This window comes from Pygocentrus nattereri, chromosome 15 (genome assembly GCF_015220715.1).
Source record: "Pygocentrus nattereri isolate fPygNat1 chromosome 15, fPygNat1.pri, whole genome shotgun sequence".
In the NCBI taxonomy this organism is placed as follows: Eukaryota; Metazoa; Chordata; class Actinopteri; order Characiformes; family Serrasalmidae; genus Pygocentrus; species Pygocentrus nattereri.
Window position 1 is genome coordinate 31,968,769 of NC_051225.1, and position 17,808 is coordinate 31,986,576.

General features: G+C 39.2%; 2 protein-coding genes across 2 annotated transcripts; one reads left to right on the forward strand and one right to left on the reverse strand.

The window, feature by feature from the left end:
• Positions 1-160: 160 nt before the first annotated feature.
• spata1 (spermatogenesis associated 1) lies at positions 161-8,966 on the forward strand. The gene is made up of 12 exons (XM_017702242.2): positions 161-281; positions 422-528; positions 1,944-2,061; positions 2,472-2,525; positions 2,615-2,960; positions 3,249-3,396; positions 4,625-4,679; positions 4,976-5,084; positions 5,170-5,295; positions 7,406-7,584; positions 7,754-7,852; positions 7,949-8,966. The coding sequence occupies exons 1-12, from the start codon at positions 243-245 to the stop codon at positions 8,072-8,074; spliced, it is 1,506 nt and encodes a 501-aa protein (XP_017557731.2). The 5' UTR covers positions 161-242; the 3' UTR covers positions 8,075-8,966.
• Positions 8,967-9,373: 407 nt separating this feature from the next.
• Positions 9,374-15,946, reverse strand: ctbs (chitobiase, di-N-acetyl-). The gene is made up of 7 exons (XM_017702259.2): positions 15,720-15,946; positions 12,244-12,382; positions 11,902-12,110; positions 10,398-10,569; positions 10,166-10,263; positions 9,880-10,041; positions 9,374-9,781 (listed from the first exon to the last, which is right to left on the reverse strand). The coding sequence occupies exons 1-7, from the start codon at positions 15,837-15,839 to the stop codon at positions 9,566-9,568; spliced, it is 1,116 nt and encodes a 371-aa protein (XP_017557748.1). The 5' UTR covers positions 15,840-15,946; the 3' UTR covers positions 9,374-9,565.
• Positions 15,947-17,808: the final 1,862 nt, after the last annotated feature.

Genomic DNA, 17,808 nt, shown 5'->3' on the forward strand with positions numbered 1-17,808 from the left:
TCTTTGGTAGTTGGCCGTTTGTTAACAGGCCTACTCTGTTTTAAATACGGCTCGGCTCCGTTAAGCTAATCCGAGGCTGTTTGAGTACACAAGATTGTTACTTAGCAGTCTCCCCACTCCCACCTCAACACAGCCTGCAGTGCTCAGAGGGGGTTCTGCAGCCAGTCTGACCAAACAGCTCACCACTGTCCTGAGAAGAGGTTGTCCAGTACAGCGCGGGCTCTGGAGGGGAAAACCGCACGATGAGCTGTTTCGCTGGAGAGAGATCAGGAACTTCAGAGGTGCGTGTCATGCTTTACGTTAGATTGCGCTTGTTTTAACGGCTGTAGGTAAAGAGTCTCCTCAATGATGTTCAGCCGAGCACGACGCTCACAGCTTGTGCGTTACTGTGTGTGTGTGCTGTTCCCGATCGTGTGAGCAGTGTGTGGAGCTGCATGTGTTTCTTGTGCCTGATGAGCTGTGGAACTCGAGACTGAACACAGCGTCAGTGGAAGCCGTAGACAGATTCATATCAGCAGGCTTCATCAGGTGAGCAGGCAGGACATGAACATGGACACTGCTCTTACAATGTTACTTATCATTTCATCTTAAGTCATTAATGTACATAAACAGACAGTAGAAACCATATCACAAATTAAATGACCCTAATGGTTAAACAGGTGACCGATGGCTGATTTAAAATGCATCTGATGGTTTCCAAATGGAATCTAAAGCTATTCTACAGGACACTATTGGTCTCTATTGCAGCCCATTAAGCCAGTTATCCATTAGAAAGCAAAACCATACGGTTTTCATTCTAATTTCTAGTTTTTAATGGTCCCTTTTCAGCAGGGGAACAGTTAGTTTCCACATTATTAGATGCTTGAGATGTAAACAAACTCATTCAGAGTGGTTTGGTGAGAAATGCAGCAATCTGGAGAAACTAACCGAGTTAGAACGTGGTGGTGATAGGAACCAGACATCCTCCTCTGAAAGCTCCACCACAGAAAGTTGTTGCCAGAAATGGTTATGAATGCGCTGTCTGATGTCTGAAACATTGTTTTATTATAGTTTCTCCACAATGAGCCACCTGACATCAAACCACTCTGACTCCGTTTACATCTGAAGGGTTGAATAATTGGTGCATTTTGAACAAATGGTTGACTTTTCCTTTAAATCTAGTCTTCTGGATGCATGAAACTACTGAGTTGTGAAATTCTAAAACATTACATATACATATAATGAAAAGTACTTTAGTAAATCTTAATTTGGTTAAATTCTCTAAATTTAATCAGAGCATTCAACTGGGTGCTTAGATGTTCTATGCAAAGTCTCATCATTTTCGACCATTCAGAAGTTCAGTAGCAGTTTCAACCATTCAGAAGTTCAGTTGCATTTTCGACCAGTCATGGTAAATGTAATTGTTGGATGTGAATGGGTGAAATAATGCAGATATGTTAAAGGGGAGTTCCACTAAATCTTTTTGTCTCAGTGATGTTCAATGATGTGATTTTTGCTGATTCAGAATTGTTCTCAGTGGTGCTGATAGGAACCAGGTGTCTACGGGCACATTCATGGGCACTAAAAGCTACCTTATAGAACGTTAGTGCAAGAAATGGTTACAAATTCATTGTATAGTAGTTTTGAGATAAAAGTTCAGTCTAAAACTGCACCCACCCCATTCCTCATCCATTCATCTTGTTGAAGAGGACTAAGACAAAACAGTATTTTTTGCATTTATAACAATTTTGCATTACCGGCATTACATTTAATAACTCAGAAGACACATGTGGGTTTACTATTTATTTGGGATAGTAAATAAAATGGCTGTATTTTCATGGTGGACATCCCAACCCCTTGGTTCCATTTCACATCAAACCACTGTGAATGGCTTTGTTTACATTTCTGCAATATAATTTTACTGAAATGTTGAAAAATCTTTTAGCTAGTGTTCTGCCTTTTAGGGTGTATCCAGACACAGTTTTGAAAGCTGTACGAGATGAACTTGGCGTGTTACTCGGGCCAGAGAGGGTCGCTGACAGATACTTCTTTTTAAAATGTGTTGGTAGAAGCTTGGCACTGGTGAGTAGCCCCAAGTCATCTTTTTAAAAATATCTTTCTGGCTAATGAGTCAGATTTACCCATTTATATCTAGCCACTACGTTTTGTGTGATGAGGAAAAACCTGTTCTAATTGGCCCGAAGTGCCAAATATTTACATATGTAAATGAACGTTGAACAGTCCAATTTGATAGCTGTATTAATATGTCATTTTTCTACATCACAATCATCACAATCCGATTTGTTTTGTAGTCCCATGTGACCTGAATACTGACTTACAATAAAATAAGTGATTAAAACTCACTTTTCATCCATATGATTTGACTGATTCAAAAGATTCTTATATTTGTGCTTAGAAAAGCTCAGAGTACAGATATCAGATATGGACATCAGTGGGGGTAACGTCTGATTGTTTTGGTCTTTACATATTAGGTTAAACCCAGGCAAGAGAAAGACTTGAAAGCGAAATCCTTTGCTCCACCCTATGTAAGCATTTTTGTCACCAGCTCATTTTGATATACTGCGACCAGTTCTGAAGTCATCTTTTATTTAGCATTGTCGTTCTCATAATTCAGTCCCTGTACCCAGAGCTCTATCTGCTACCGGTGGAAGAACATGGCAGTAGCGTTTCCTCCAGATCATTAAGTCCAGACTTGGCCATTTACAACGCTGACTCCCAGACAGGCTACCCTCCTAGACCAGCTTTTGCACCTGGCCAGACAAAAGAGCCTACAAAATTTCCACTAATCAAACAAGGGCCCCAGCTGTCTGTCCTTGACCAGAGTCTGGAAGATGAGGACACCTCTAGTTCTCTGGAGGAGAGGGAGGAGGAGGACTCTGTGGGATGTGAAGATCCCATATGGACAGAGACTCATAACATGTGCAAAAGTGTCCAAGAGGAGCTCAGGGCAAAGCAAAGTGGTGAGAATCCAGCTGTAAATGAGAACTTTGTAGTCCTGACTCCAGATGCCATGTTAGATTAGGTTGCTTTGTGTTATAGTTCTATGCAGGATATTTTTAATTGTTTATGCAAAAGCTATAGGTGGAAAACAAAGGATGCCCAACATCAATCAATTGATTAGTGAATAAAAAACAATTTTAAAAGATATTAACCATTTGTAAACCGTATAGGGCTGTATAGGTAAACAATACACAATTACAAGTACAGCAGAACAGGAGTGTGAAGTATTTATTTATTTATTTTTGTAGTTGCAGAAATGCTACCCATTAAACAGAGTCTGACGAAAATGGAAAAAACTGAGAAAAAGACACATTACAAAAGAAACTTGACCAGAGATTCAGGAGTACCAGAGTCGCTGGAGGATCCAGACGCTGGGTTTTTCCTCTCACAAGCAAGGTACTGTTTTAAACACATATTTGTAAGTGAAACACAGTATCAGGCAGGATCTGAGATAGCTCTGCATTTTGTCTTAGTGGTTGGTAGATGTGGATGAAGAGGAATGTGAAACAGGACATTGGTTAATAATTAGGGCTAGCATGATACCATTTTTTCTCTTCTGATACAATATTGAAACCTTTAGTATTGGCCAGTCCTGATCCAGTATTTCCTCTGTAAAAATGGCAATTTTGGAAATGAGCTATTTGGAATGGAGGTATTTCACTTAAAATGACCATCTAAAAGTAGGCTATCCTGCTCAAACTACTCAAACACTGTCCTAACCCTCAGAAAGAAATACACAACTAAGAATCTCACGTTACGCAGTGTGAGCTATTTTAGGCTACATGTGTTACAGGATTGGATCAGATTTATTTTTTATTTTTTGGTGGAGAATTTCTGCTGATATGTGCCTGATAGGCCCTTCAATGTTTTCTGCTGGTCCACGATGACAATCTAAAATCAGTATATGTTTTAGAGGCTGGCACAAGCTAACACTTTGGATCACTAGAAAAAATAAGAATTTTGTCTCTTAAACGGAATAATTTGATGATTGTGCTTAAAGAGGAATTCCAAAAGTTTTTACTTCTAAGTCAACGACTGAAATGTAAACAATTGGTTTAATTGTGAAATGATTCTTTAGGGACTATTTTTAAGTTTTAAGCCAAAATCCTTTCTAAAGACTACTGTAAATCAATGTCTTAGGCATCCATTTATAGCTATTTGGTGTAATAACTTTCTATTAGGGTGCTTTTAGAGGCATTCCATGATATAACCATCTGGGTAACACTCCTGCCATGCTGCAGACTGGCGTTCACGTTCAGTCCCCCACCTGGGCATTCCTTGGGCAAGACTCCTCACTCCTCACCTACTCGTGTTAAATGATTAGGCTGTTTCGCTCTCGCTGATCACTTGCCACCTTACCCTACCCTACTTGTCACCCTACCAAAACTACCTGCCACCCTTTTGCCAACCCTGATAAATTTTCTAGATCAAAGTCTGAATGATTTTGTTAACAATTTAAATATTCAGAACATTTGAAAAATTGATAGAATTCCTTCTACCAAGGTAAAAAAAAGGTCAATTTTGACTTTAGGTTGACAGACATGCTATGAAAATGTCTATAATATGCATAATGTATAAATGCTATACTGCTTCAGAGAAATTCTTACCACTTTCTTTAATTTAGGAAATCCAAACTGTCTCAGACTTTAAAGCCAACTGGAAAGAAACCAAATGATCAGGTAAGAAAGTTTCAGATTGCCTGATAAAGTTATCTGGTATTCATTTTGTACGCCCACATTAATGCTTCCCAAGACAGTAATATTCAGAAATGCATTCCTAAAAGGAGCTGAATACTTAAAGATCTCTCATAAATAGGAAGTTTTGTGCTTGTAAATCGCTCCTCCTTGTAAAGACACTCTGACCTTTAGTGGCTGTCTAAAATGCCATGGCCAGTGGGGGGTGCTTTCCTGTCCAGAGTACAGTGAACAGTCATAAAGGCTTTATTGCAGGCCTTCGTTTTTTCTTTGCACTGCAGACACATGCGGGCAGACCAGAACCACTAGTTCCTGTTGAGTGTGAGGCAACTCCCAGTGCCCCTGCCCTGGCTGTACATATGCAAAAAACTAATGCAACTTCAACCAACAGTAAGACCACCAGTATCACCAGTGTTTGACAGTGAACTTCAGTGCATTAACAGATGACAGAAAAAGGAATCTGCTTTCTGTGTAGGGGATGAGCTGCTGAAGGAACTCAAGCTGGCCAAAGAGAAGAGACAACAGCTGGAAAGATCAAGGCAAGAGCTGCTGAGAAAGGGCAAGGATCTGCTAGCTCTAAATAGACACCGCAGGAACCAAGGTATCTACCTCGTGTGTTAAAGGGGCACCAAAATGAAAGGTGTAACGACTATTACATCTGTGGTAAACATACTTACTTGCCTCCTACAGCAGTCTCATGATGAATTAGATTTTCCATTAAGAAACTTGAAAAATCCCCCTTTGATGTTGATATCTTAAGAGTGGAAGGTAAAAAAAATACTTTGGGGTGGATCCTGGGTGGACTGTTTGAACCTTTTTTAGCTAATGTTGCTGCTAAGAAGCTGAATATCACATCTTAGCAAAGCATATTGTGACATAATTTATCATAATAACAATAAATATAGTCATATTGACCACCCCTAGTGAAACCATTAACTCTTAAACCCTCTCAATCAGTTCAGTATTTTTATATTAGTCTGCACATTGGGCATTTCTTTATCACCATGGAAGCAATTCCCAATAGGTGTAGGAGGTATTTGAGTATTATATTAGGTATTGTAGTGAAAGAACACTGATGGAGTAAATACAAAAAGGATACAAAATCATGAATTACATTAAAATGAGGCGACCTACTAAATATTACATAAAATGTATTACATGGCAAATATTTATTTTTATATGTTTATGTACAACCCCAATTCCAATGAAGTTGGGACATTGTGTAAAACATAAATAAAAACAGAATACAGTGATTTGAATTTGATTTGAACACGTTCCAATGAAGTTGGGACACTGGCAACAAAGACTGGAAAAGTTGAGGAATGCTCAAAAAACACCTGTTTGGAACATTCCATAGGTGAACAGGTTAATTAGAAACAAATGAGTGTCATGACCGGGTATAAAGTGAGCATTCCTGAAAGGAAGCATCCACTTTGTGAACAACTGCGTGAGCAAATAGTCCAACAGTTTAAGAACAACATTTCTCAATGTGCAATTGCAAGGAATTTAGGGATTTCATCATCTACAGTCTATAATATCATCAAAAGATTGAGAGAATCTGGAGAAATTTCTGCAAGTAAGCAGCAAGGCAGAAAACCAACACTGAATGCCCGTGACCTTCGATCCCTCAGGCGGCACTGCATTAAAAACCGACATCATTCTGTAATGGATATTACCACATGGGCTCAGGAACACTTCAGAAAACCACTGTCAGTGAACACAGTTCGTCGCTCCATCTACAAGTGCAAGTTAAAACTCTGCCATGCAAAGTGAAAGCCATATATCAACAGCACCCAGAAACGCCGCCGGCTTCTCTGGGCCTGAGCTCATTTGAGATGGACTGACGCAAAGTGGAAAAGTGTCCTGTGGTCTGACGAGTCCACATTTCAAATTGTTTTTGGAAATCATGGACGTCGTGTCCTCCGGGCCAAAGAGGAAAAGGACTGTCCGGATTGTTATCAGCGCAAAGTTCAAAAGCCAGCATCTCTGATGGTATGGGGGTGTGTTAGTGCCCATGACATGGGTAACTTGCACATCTGTGAAGGCACCATTAATGCTGAAAGGTACATACAGGTTTTGGAGCAACATATGCTGCCATCCAGCACCGACTTTTTCAGGGACGTCCCTGCTTATTCCGCAAGACAACGCCGAGCCACATTCTGCACGTGTTACAACAGCGTGGCTTCTTAGTAAAAGAGTACAGGTACTAGACTGACCTGCCTGCAGTCCAGACCTGTCTCCCATTGAAAATGTGTGGCACATTATGATGTGCACAATATGACAACAGAGACCCCGGACTGCTGAGCAACTGAAGTTGTACATCAAGCAAGAATGGGAAAGAATTCCACCTACAAAGCTTCAACAATTACTGTCCTCAGTTTCCAAACACTTACTGAGTGTTGTTAAAAGGAAAGGTGATGTAACACAGTGGTAAACATGCCCCTGTCCCAACTTCTTTGGAACATGTTGCAGGCATCAAATTCAAAAAGAGTAAATATTAGAAACAATAAAGTTTATCCGTTTGAACATTAAATATCTTGTCTTTGTAGTGTATTCAATTGAATATAGGCTGAAAAGAATTTGCAAATCATCGTATTCTGTTTTTATTTATGTTTTACACAACGTCCCAACTTCATTGGAATTGGGGTTGTATATTTAAGGGAGAATTAAGATAAAAATACTTTTAAACCCCTCCTCTCCAAACCACCCAGCACGGGACAAGTGGAAGAGAAAGTATTTTGACACCAAGAAAGCCACAGCACCGTTGGAGGAAGCTCTAAAAAGTCTTCGACAGGAACTGGAGGCATTTTATGACAAACTGTTTCAACAACTACAAGCTCGAGATGGAAGGAACAGACAAAAACGAGCAGGGAAGCCATCAAGCACAAAGGTCAGATCTACAACTTGCTGTCTACAAGGCTGGCTTGCCTTTCAGTGGAGGGAGACAAACAACTACTTTATAGCTAATAAAATGTTACACTGTGACCGTTTAGAGATCTGTGCTATACATTCAAAATGACCTAGACCGGTAATGAGTTGCTCATGATTATCATTCACAGAACGATCTTATAATCCAGATTATGACTGAGAGTTGCGAAATAGACAATCTGAAGAAAAATCTGGATGATGCCAAAATGAAACTTGCCACAGAAATCAAGGTATGTAATGTTCACTGTAGCTCAATAGTAATTATCTACATTCAGGCTTTCTTGAGTATAACCAAATATAATTTTTGCTATGAAAATTATTTCTAGCTGAGGAAGCAGGCGACCACAGAACTGCGAGCCCTGAAAGCAGAACTGTTGCAGAAGAAGTCTCAGTGCTCAGTCTCAGGGTCTCTTTTAAGTGCTGCTGACCTTGGATCACAGATAAGCACTTGAAAACCTGCTTAACCCAGTACTGCATGGTGTTAACATATGGCAACAAGTACTTTCTTTTCATTTTTTCTCTGCTTGATTACAGTATGCAGTTTCTTTCTGGATTCTTTCGGGAAAATGAAGGCTTCTCCTGTAACATGCTTCACTTTTCTTATGATTACATTCCTTCCTATTGCAGGCTTTGTTTTCCATACACACATCATATACACACATGTACACATTAAACAACATTAATGGATGCTTACAAGATCTTTTTCATAAATGAAAGCGCTTTAGATGCTAAGGGAGTTTGTATTAAATGATGAGACAGAATTGCAACAGCATGCGACAATGGAACTGCAATCTGCAGTGCACACAGTGGTTGCTTACATTCCAAATGTGTGTTTTTATCCTAATCATTTTTATAGTTAATAATTTTTATTCTGTGCTTATATGGATGTTTTGCATGTTTTTGTTCCAATTCATGGAACATTAATGTGGCCATGTCCAATGGCAGTGTTTTGCTTTACTCTTACTGTGGCAATGCACATTGCATTTCTATTGTCCCATGCCGTTTTCTTAATATTTATTATGAAATTAAAATAATAATTTCCTGAACTTAGAATGATTCATTCTTAATTTGTTTATGCAAATATTTATATTAATTTTATGCATCGTATTTATTTGCCATTTACCATTCTTTCAGCTAAAAGGCATATGACCATATATATCTAAAACATTAGATGGGACCTGTAACAACCATGCAAGGTCTGGTGGACCATCAGACAAACAATGCTTAAAATGTTCACCTTTGAAAGAGGAGATCAATCTTGATTCAGATCTGAGAAGAAAATCTGTTAATCAAACAAAGAAGCTGCTGATGTTCTAAGAACAATGGACTGGCTACTCCAAAGCAGAGACCTCATCACTGAATGTGTTTGGGATTACCTGGATCGACTGAACTTCGGAAGTGTGGAAAAATATCACAGATTTCTTCTAAAAACTGAAATATTTTGTTGTTGAGATGTCTAATTTTCTCTTAAAATTATATTTTCTGCTTTTTCTTGACATTGACAAAAGTTATCTTGTACGATTGTACTGTCATTTTGACTGGAAATCAAATAAATGGAGGTGGACTTTAAAAATTTACTGTAAAAACAACTTGCAGTCTGGAACCTGGCACATTGCGTGTTGTAGTGAAACTCATGTTTTTAAATGTAGGTAATGTCACTATATGAATAAGTACATTAAGTATGATGCTTGGTATAGTTGTGTAGTGTGATATGATAGACTCCTTGAAAACTTCTTACTGACTCTTTCTCATTTCTTTTTAAATATTCATTTATTGTGCAGTAAAGGTTTAAATCAGTCAGTGTAGAGCATATGAATATCACAGTTTTTAAGAATGACAAGCGGTTTTATTGACAATAAAAATCCAAATGGTTAGTTTTTCTACAAATCTCTAAATCTCTTCTCCCTTTATACCTGAGACCAAGTTTGGTTGTAGTTAAGGCTCTAGGACACCATCACAGATGGTTTCTGTTGATTTGGTATGAGGGCATTCCACATATCAGCACTTTGTTGCTTGGCGATAGGGTCATCGCTGTAGTCAAGGAGATTTCCATTCCACATGCCGATCCCTCTCAAGCCCTGCTGTCCCACATAGGCGGCCTTCAGGGAGATACTCTCTGGATCATCATACCACACCTGATGGACCTTCCCGTCTTTATCCTGTGAAGTTGAATAGAGGAACAGCTCGTAAATTCCATATGAAATTCCTCTGATTTCATTGTGGTTTTACTGATGGTCAAACTTTTGAAGCCACAGACCTTGTAATTGTAGTGGGAAGCCAGCTGGACCTCATCCCATAGCCTCCCAGATATGGAGCTGTTGATCTGTTTCATCATGGTCTTGTAAGGTATTTGTTTTCCAGATGCATCACTGCAAGGAGCCCCTCTAAAAGGCACTTTGGGAATTGTGCAGACCCCCTCCTATTAGAAATCAACAGTGGTAGTTGTATAGGTCTAATTGTCCAATTATACTAGTAATTATAATGACCAATATTGGCCAGTCCAGGTAGCAGACCACCATGAGATTCTTTATTTTTTATTTTACCTGTGAGAAGTTTAGGCACACATAGTCATAACCATACCACGGAACACCCATCACTAGTTTCTTTGGATCGATTTTCATCCCAATGTACTGATCATATGCTGTAAGATAAAAAAATAACTGTGGTTATGCAAGTACAACATACTCACTGATGGCAGAAAAGAAGGCCACAGAAGTTCTAAAGATAAAACTACTGGGCATTTTTCAAAAAGAACAATAACGCTACACTTGTTACCTGATAGCGTCTGATTGAAAGGTGCATTTGCCATCGCGATGCAGTCCCCCCAGATCTGACTTTGTTCATCATAAGACATTACAAAAAGAAGGTCGCAGGAATCTGCAATCGCCGTGTAGTCGTAGCAGCGCTTATCTATGCACTTGGGTGACCAAGCCACATCAAATGACACCTAAGATTCAACATCAAGGACATGAAAGGTTAGCAGCTATAATGCCAGGCAACGTTAAAAGGGAACTCCACCTATTTTGCAAAATTACTAAATCATTCAATGGTTTAGCTGTGAACAAAATCATGCAGAGAGGTTTGGTGTGATATGTGCCTTTCCAGAGAAGTTTAGAGTCAGAACCGTTTGCCATTATAGTACTAGGAACCAGGTGTCCGCAGCACTTAATGGCTCTAAAAGCTACATCCCGTTAAGTTATTACACAAAATGGTTATGAATGTGTTTCTTGATACATGAGACACAGTTTTCTGGTAGTTTTGTTATAACATTTTGGCTTAAAGTATATTTTTAGAATAAACCTTTATTCGAGGATTCCGTGTTTCCTTTCAAAGCCGCATTCTCAACTGTGATCAATGCTCGCAACCAACTGAGCTTTTGTTGTTACAGCCTGTAGCTTCAGCCAATCAACACGGCTACTGCCAGCAGCAGCTTTTGTTTAGTTTATTCGTACCGTTTTCTTACCAATTTTGTAAGACTGCAGAGTATGCGGAGGACTTTGAGGAAATCTATTTCCAAAATTTCATAGATCCATATCAATTTGAACAAGAATGCACAAAAAACAGAGAGAGAGAACCCAGTTGCAAGCTAACGCTGATATATGCACAGTGGCTAACGCCGACTATTTCACTCACCAATGTTTCCTACCTTGATTACCTTCTGATCTACCTTGCTGGAGTAAAGCTGCTTGTGTGGCTCTGCAGTCAGAGCCTTCTCTAAAACGCTTGAAGGGCAGAGAGGTACATGCAGGGCAGTTTATAGAAACAAATGTACCCCAAAAAGCACTTTTTTAGCATTATCAGCATGACATATAAAAACTTTAAAGACACATGTAAGCTTACTGGTCATTTTGAATAGTACATAAAGCGGTGATATTTGTAGTGTCAACTTACATTTACATTTATGGCATTTGGCTGACGCTCTTATCCAGAGTGACTTACAATTTGATCATTTTATACAGGTAGGCGAAGGTGGTGTTAGGAGTCTTGCCCAAGGACTCTTATTGGTATAGTGTAGGGTGTTTGCCCTGGTCGGGGATTGAACCCCAGTCTGCAGTGTAGAAGGCAAAGGTGTTAACCACTACACTAACCAACCACAACTTATTGACATCTGGTTCCTAGTACTATAATGGTAAACAATTTTGACTCTAAATTTCTTTTGAAAGGTGCACGCAAGGTCAATAACCTCTAAAACACTGAATGGTTAATTTAGCTAAATCTTTGGAGTTCCCCTTTAAAAATTATGCAACAGTTGTTTGTCATGCTTTAATCAACATTCTACCTGAGACCCTGGAATCTCTCTATGGAACATATCTGTGGTCTCCTTCACAAGAGCGGTCAAAGCATAGTATTCAGGCGAGGACTCTTCCACTTCCTGCTCAATGTCAAGGTTTATGCCATCCATAAACTGGCTCTTGGCCAAATTGACCTTGTCCTTGACCCAAGCACTCCTTTTGGCTTCATTCACCATATCACGAAGGGGCACATCACCTGTGAAGGCATGTCCACAGTTTGATAAAGAACGAGTTTAATAAAGGACGTAAACTTGCGTATACTTTGGAAGAGTAAGTCAGTTGTTGTCATTTCTCTGTTTGCAGGCTGCATATTTGCAAATGACCTCTACCTTTCAAAACGAGACGTGCTCCTTTGGAATGGGCATAACACATTAGCTCAGCGTCATACTTTCCAAAGGCAGCTACCGTTGTCACTTTTGACCAGTCATAAGATTTCCATGCCTTTCCCCCAACATCAAACACAAATACCTGTAAGAAACAGAAAATGAGGACAGATGTTAGACATACACTATACATCAAATGTAGATGTACTCCTTCTGTTTAGTGAACTAAGCTAACTGACCCGTACTGACACAAGCATTCAATTCCAGACACAAACATTGTGTAGCACTGACTAGAGGGATACACTATACTGGGCTGTGAAGCAGTTGAACCGGCCTTTTCAGAGTGATGAAGCATCGTCTAATATTTCTGTACAACCTGGAGTGGCGTTTCAGAATGAATCATCCTACATCAGTACCTGACCTCACTGATTCTCTTGTGGCTGAATCCAATAAACTCAACACATTCCAGTGTAAAACCTTTCCAGAAAAGTAGAGGCTGATACTGCAGCTAATCTCCATATCATTAATACCTTTAGTCATATAGCTTACCTTAAACTCTCCAAGATATCACCTGAGATCATTTTAGATATTATCCATCCATCCATCCATCCATCCATCCATCCATCCATCCATCCATTCATTTTCTAAGCCGCTTCTCTGTCAGGGTGGCGGGCATTTTAGAAATGATGCCATACTAATGCACCATGGTATGATAACCTCACTACTGCTTTGAAGTTCTTTAAAGAAATAGTTTTGGCTGCAGTACAAAAGGTTAACAGATAAGAGCTGTAACAGCAGGACATTTGTAACACAGTGAATATCTTCTTTGCATTGCAAGCTTCAGGTGCCACATTTGTACTGCAAATGCATCATAAAAACCCACTTTGAGCCTGGCAAGTTTCAACCATGTGTTTATCTCCACAACCCATAAAGGCCTGGGGTTAATTTTTCACTTTCTTACACTGCTTCTGCTCCCTGTGCTATAACTGTGATATAAACATATCGCTGTTGCTGGAACAAAATGTCGTATCTCCAAAATGGTAAACCTACTTCACTTTTTATGTAAGCCGAATGGAACCAGATTTTTTGGGTTTCTTTTGGTCCATTCATCATGAAATTTACACATGATGTAAACAACAACAGGCATTTTCAAATGACATCAAAAACTGGAAAACAATAAAAATGGAGATACGAGATTTTGTTCCAACAACAGCGATATGTTGCTGTTATCACTGATGTGTCTATTTAAAAAAATAAAAACATTTTGTATAGAATACTATGCAAACTATACTATACTATACTGGCTTTTTATGACACTCAGGGGCTCAGCTGTACCACAGTATGTTACTACTGTACTTACACTCAGGCGTTCCTAAGCTGGAATGAATAAAGGCAACCCCACATTCATTTTACAAACTGTCAAATACAAAATGTTCTATGACATTAAAATGCAAATTCCTTGTCTTTTTTATTATTGTTCAAACATTTCTTGTTTATTATTACTGTTGTTATTTTAGTTCAGTTCATTTTTATTGTTGTTATACTGTACGTATACAAGGTACAGTATAGGTACAGTAAGGAAACGTGTTCTGGCTTCTTTTCTGATGCGTAAACGTCTCCACCTATTCTTTAAAAATTCATAATCAGTTGATTCTTTAACATGTTCACAAAATCACTCCGAGCGGTTTGGTGTAAAATGCTCCATTCTAAAGAAACTTGCTGAGTCAGAATCGTTCACAGTGGAGATGATGGGGACCAGATGTCTGAGGATGTTAACACACCTAAAAGCTCCCTCACAGAAAGTTATTACATGAAATGGTTATGGATACACTACCTAATGTCTGAGACACTGTTTTATGGTAGTTATGGTCTAAAAAGTATTTTAAATCCACTCATGGTGGGATACATGAAGAGTGTTCTAGGGCAAGCCAGTCCCCAAAGAAAACTTTTCTTTTTCAGATTTTCCACTATTTTACCATCATCAGTGTTACATAAAACATAAAATACATAAAAACTCAGAAGACGTGTTCACGGGTGGTTTTCTAAAATTATTCAGAAATTTTGAAAACTTGGTGGAACTTCCCCCAAGACAAGGTCATGAGTGCACATGTGCTAGTGGGATGACAGACAATACATATATACACAAAATAAGTACAAAAACAATAAACAGACAATGACTACTGAATCAACTCGAGATGCAGAAGTGTTCTGGTGAATAGAAAGTGTATACATGTGCAATATGAGCAGCAATTTCAGAGGTCCTTCACCCCAAATGTGCAAAATGTGCGTGGCAACTTTTTAGGAGGTATGAATGTGTCAAAGTGTTCAGATTAAGTACATATAAAGTCAGCCAGCAGTTCAGAATAATATTAAAGTGCCATGCGCACACAGCTGAAGCAGCGTTTGTATTGATGATGATCCGGTGGGTGCTGTACTGTGAGCGTGATCACTTTCTGCCTCAAATGCTCTGATGTTCTGACATGTCATCCCAGGGAGATGTAGCCCAACTGCTGCCCGTCTCCAGCGCCCCCAGAAACAAGTTCAAATTGTGAACAAATTTCATTGGTTTAAATTACACACTTAATAAGGTGGTTCTTTAAGGGTTCTTTAGTAAAGAAAATGCTTCTCCATAGAACCACGAACACAAACATTCGCATCATGAAAGGGTTCTTCAGATTAAGGAGAATGTGCTGCAGATGGTTCTACATAGAGCCCAAAATGATTCTTCTATCATGATGCCAAGCTCGTAACTACACAATTCATTTTGGTGCTATAATGAACCCTTTTCAAAAAGGTGCTATATAGAACCATCTTTTACATCAATCTAAAGAACCCTTTCATGATGCATAAATGTTCTTTGAGTGTTCAGGATTCAATATACAATTTTTCTTTGCTGAAGAACCCTTGAAGAAGCATCCTTTTTAAGAGTGACCATATAAACAGAAATGTAGGTAACCTAAGAATCAGTAACTCGTATAAAATAATGAAGGCTGTTTGAGAAGTATGCCAAACGCATCACTTACCGACCAGGACATAAAATATATCAGAACACAAAAAAGAATCACTTCTGATGTTATTCTATAGGCCAGTTCACAGTATAACAGAGCGTTACTGCGGAACTGCAGCTGTTACTGGTAACTGGCGAAAGGACAACTGTAACAAATGAGCACCCTGTCTTGTGGTTATTGTGGGATATATGACCTATTATTGTGGGATATATGACCTATACGTGTGCCTATATGATTTCCAGCCGCAGGTTTTGTGTAGTTATGGGAGAAAAACTACTTTACAGCAGTGCTCGGTCTAATCTGTGTGAGTGTCACGTGATTTATTTTTTTATCCTGTTATTTCTCAATCAGTTTCACCCACAGGCTGTAGTTAATAAATTTACAGAAACTGGCCATGCAAAACATGGAAACAGCAACGTGAAGAGCAGCTTGTGCTTAAACAACATAACGGTTAAAGGCAGCGCGCTCACGCACCTCCAGCTCGCGCTCATGCTGGACCGGCTGACAGAGCTCCTCTCGCGCGCAGGGACAGGCGGCCGCCGCTCCGGCAGCAGACAGGCTCAAAACCACGACGAGAAACTCGGGAAGCCACATTGGTTATCTCCAGCGGGACGGACCATTAGAAGTAAATCACGAGACAATGAGATGTCTGGTCTTATACTTCCTCAGTATGGTGTGCGGGAGGGACAAGCAGAGTCGGAGTCTGACGACTTCATATTCCTCCTATTTCATCATAACGCCAGAGGGCGCCGGCGAGCGGGTCATGAATGAATGGCGGTGAACGGAGCTAAAGCAGAGGCTAAATTGCTCAAAACGAAAAGTAAATTAGTTTCCAATCGCTGGTCCATCACTTTTCTCTGTTTTGGAAAGTATGTAGTAATGTATTTCGCTAAAACAGTAATAAAAGCCTATCAGTTTATTGTTTTTTTTTCCACAGCAAACAAAAACCAAAAAACCAAAAATGGGTTGCTTTTAGGAGCTCAGTGAATTCCAGCGTGGTACCGTGACAGGATGCCATGTGTGCAACAAGTCCAGTCCACATTCCAGAGTCAACTGTCATGGTATTATAACAAAATGGAAGCGATTGGGAGCAACAGCAACTCAGCCACAAAGTGGTCGGCCACATAAAATGACAGAGAGAGGTCAGCGGATGCTGAGGCACATAGTCCGCAGAGGTCGCCAACTTTCTGCAGACTCAATTGCTACTGACCTCCAAACTTCATACGACCTTCAGATTAGCTCAAGAACAGTGCCTAGAGAGCTTCATTGAATGTGTTTCCAAGGCAGAGTAGCTGCATTCAGGCCTTACATCACCAAGCACAATGCAAAGCGTTGAATGCAGTGGTGTAAAGCACACTGTCAGTGGACTCTAGAGCAGTGAAGATGTCTTCTCTGGAGGGATGAATCACGCTTCTCCATTTGGCAATCCGATGGATGACTCTGGGTTTAGCGGTGACGAGAACTGTATTTGTCTGACTGCATTGTGCCAAATGTAAACTTCTGGCAGCAGACAATTTTATGTCATGTCAAAAAATAGTTATGTTTGAATAATGCCTCATTTTTTTGTAGATTTTGACTCTTTTTCTCAAACTTACTTGGTATTATTAAATCTCATATATATATATATATATATATATATATATATATATATATATATATATATATATATATAGTATCAATGTATCTCAGTATATGACATAATTAGTCAAAATGACTAATCTAAGCAAGTCATTATTGTGAAAATTTCACAATCTACCTTCAGCAAGAGAATGAAATCAACACTGTTCTTCTACTTGGTAGAAATTATCTTCCTTAAAATGAAGCATAAATCACGTTCTTCACACTTTTATTCATGTTTCTATTTGCTGTAAGGAGGGCTGGGTAAAGGTAAAAAACATTGATATAAACAATATTCTGAAAGTGTGACCTTTTTTGAAAGGTGGTAGATGGTTGAAGGTCATATTACTGTTTGGAAGGTGTGGATTTCATCCGTTACATTAATACTGCTTAAAATAGCACAAAGTTACTGGCCACTTTATAGTTAAAATCTTTTTCAATGCAGTTTATATTAGCCATTCTTTAGCCCTTCATCAATGATCAGTGAACCCTGAGCTTCTTCTAGCTGCATATTATCTACCACTGCTGACCAGACATTATTTAGGTGGTGGACCATTCTAGGTTGACAGTGGTCCACCACCTAAATAATGTCTGGTCAGCAGTGGTCCTCTGGTGGTCAGCAAGATGGAGCTGATAAATCGTGCACATTAAAGAGAGAAACTACCTAAATCACATTTCTTTACAGTGATGAGAGGAACCAGGGTTTGCAAATATAGTCATTTTATTTTCTATCCCAAATGACCACATGTGTCTTCTGAGTTTTTATACATCATGTTGATGATGGAAAAATAGAGATAAATCTCACAACACTTGGCAAGTGCCTCTCTGCCATGAATGTGTTTTAATTCTCTCAAAACTATGACACAATGTTTATAACGTGGTGGCGCGATGATGAGGTGGACGCATATGCATAGAGAAGCAAGATTTATTAGGGACAAATCCATAA

Excerpts from the sequence above, each read along its gene's own strand:
- spata1 (XM_017702242.2), top strand. The coding sequence starts at position 243 with ATGAGCTGTTTCGCTGGAGAGAGATCAGGAACTTCAGAG. Across the intron at positions 2,062-2,471 it reads TTGGTAGAAGCTTGGCACTG|GTTAAACCCAGGCAAGAGAA; the intron begins GTGAGTAGCCCC and ends TTTACATATTAG. Across the intron at positions 4,680-4,975 it reads GAAAGAAACCAAATGATCAG|ACACATGCGGGCAGACCAGA; the intron begins GTAAGAAAGTTT and ends TTTGCACTGCAG.
- ctbs (XM_017702259.2), bottom strand. The coding sequence starts at position 15,839 with ATGTGGCTTCCCGAGTTTCTCGTCGTGGTTTTGAGCCTGTCTGCTGCC. Across the intron at positions 12,111-12,243 it reads AGCACGTCTCGTTTTGAAAG|GTGATGTGCCCCTTCGTGAT; the intron begins GTAGAGGTCATT and ends ATGCCTTCACAG. Across the intron at positions 9,782-9,879 it reads CTTCCCACTACAATTACAAG|GATAAAGACGGGAAGGTCCA; the intron begins GTCTGTGGCTTC and ends TCAACTTCACAG.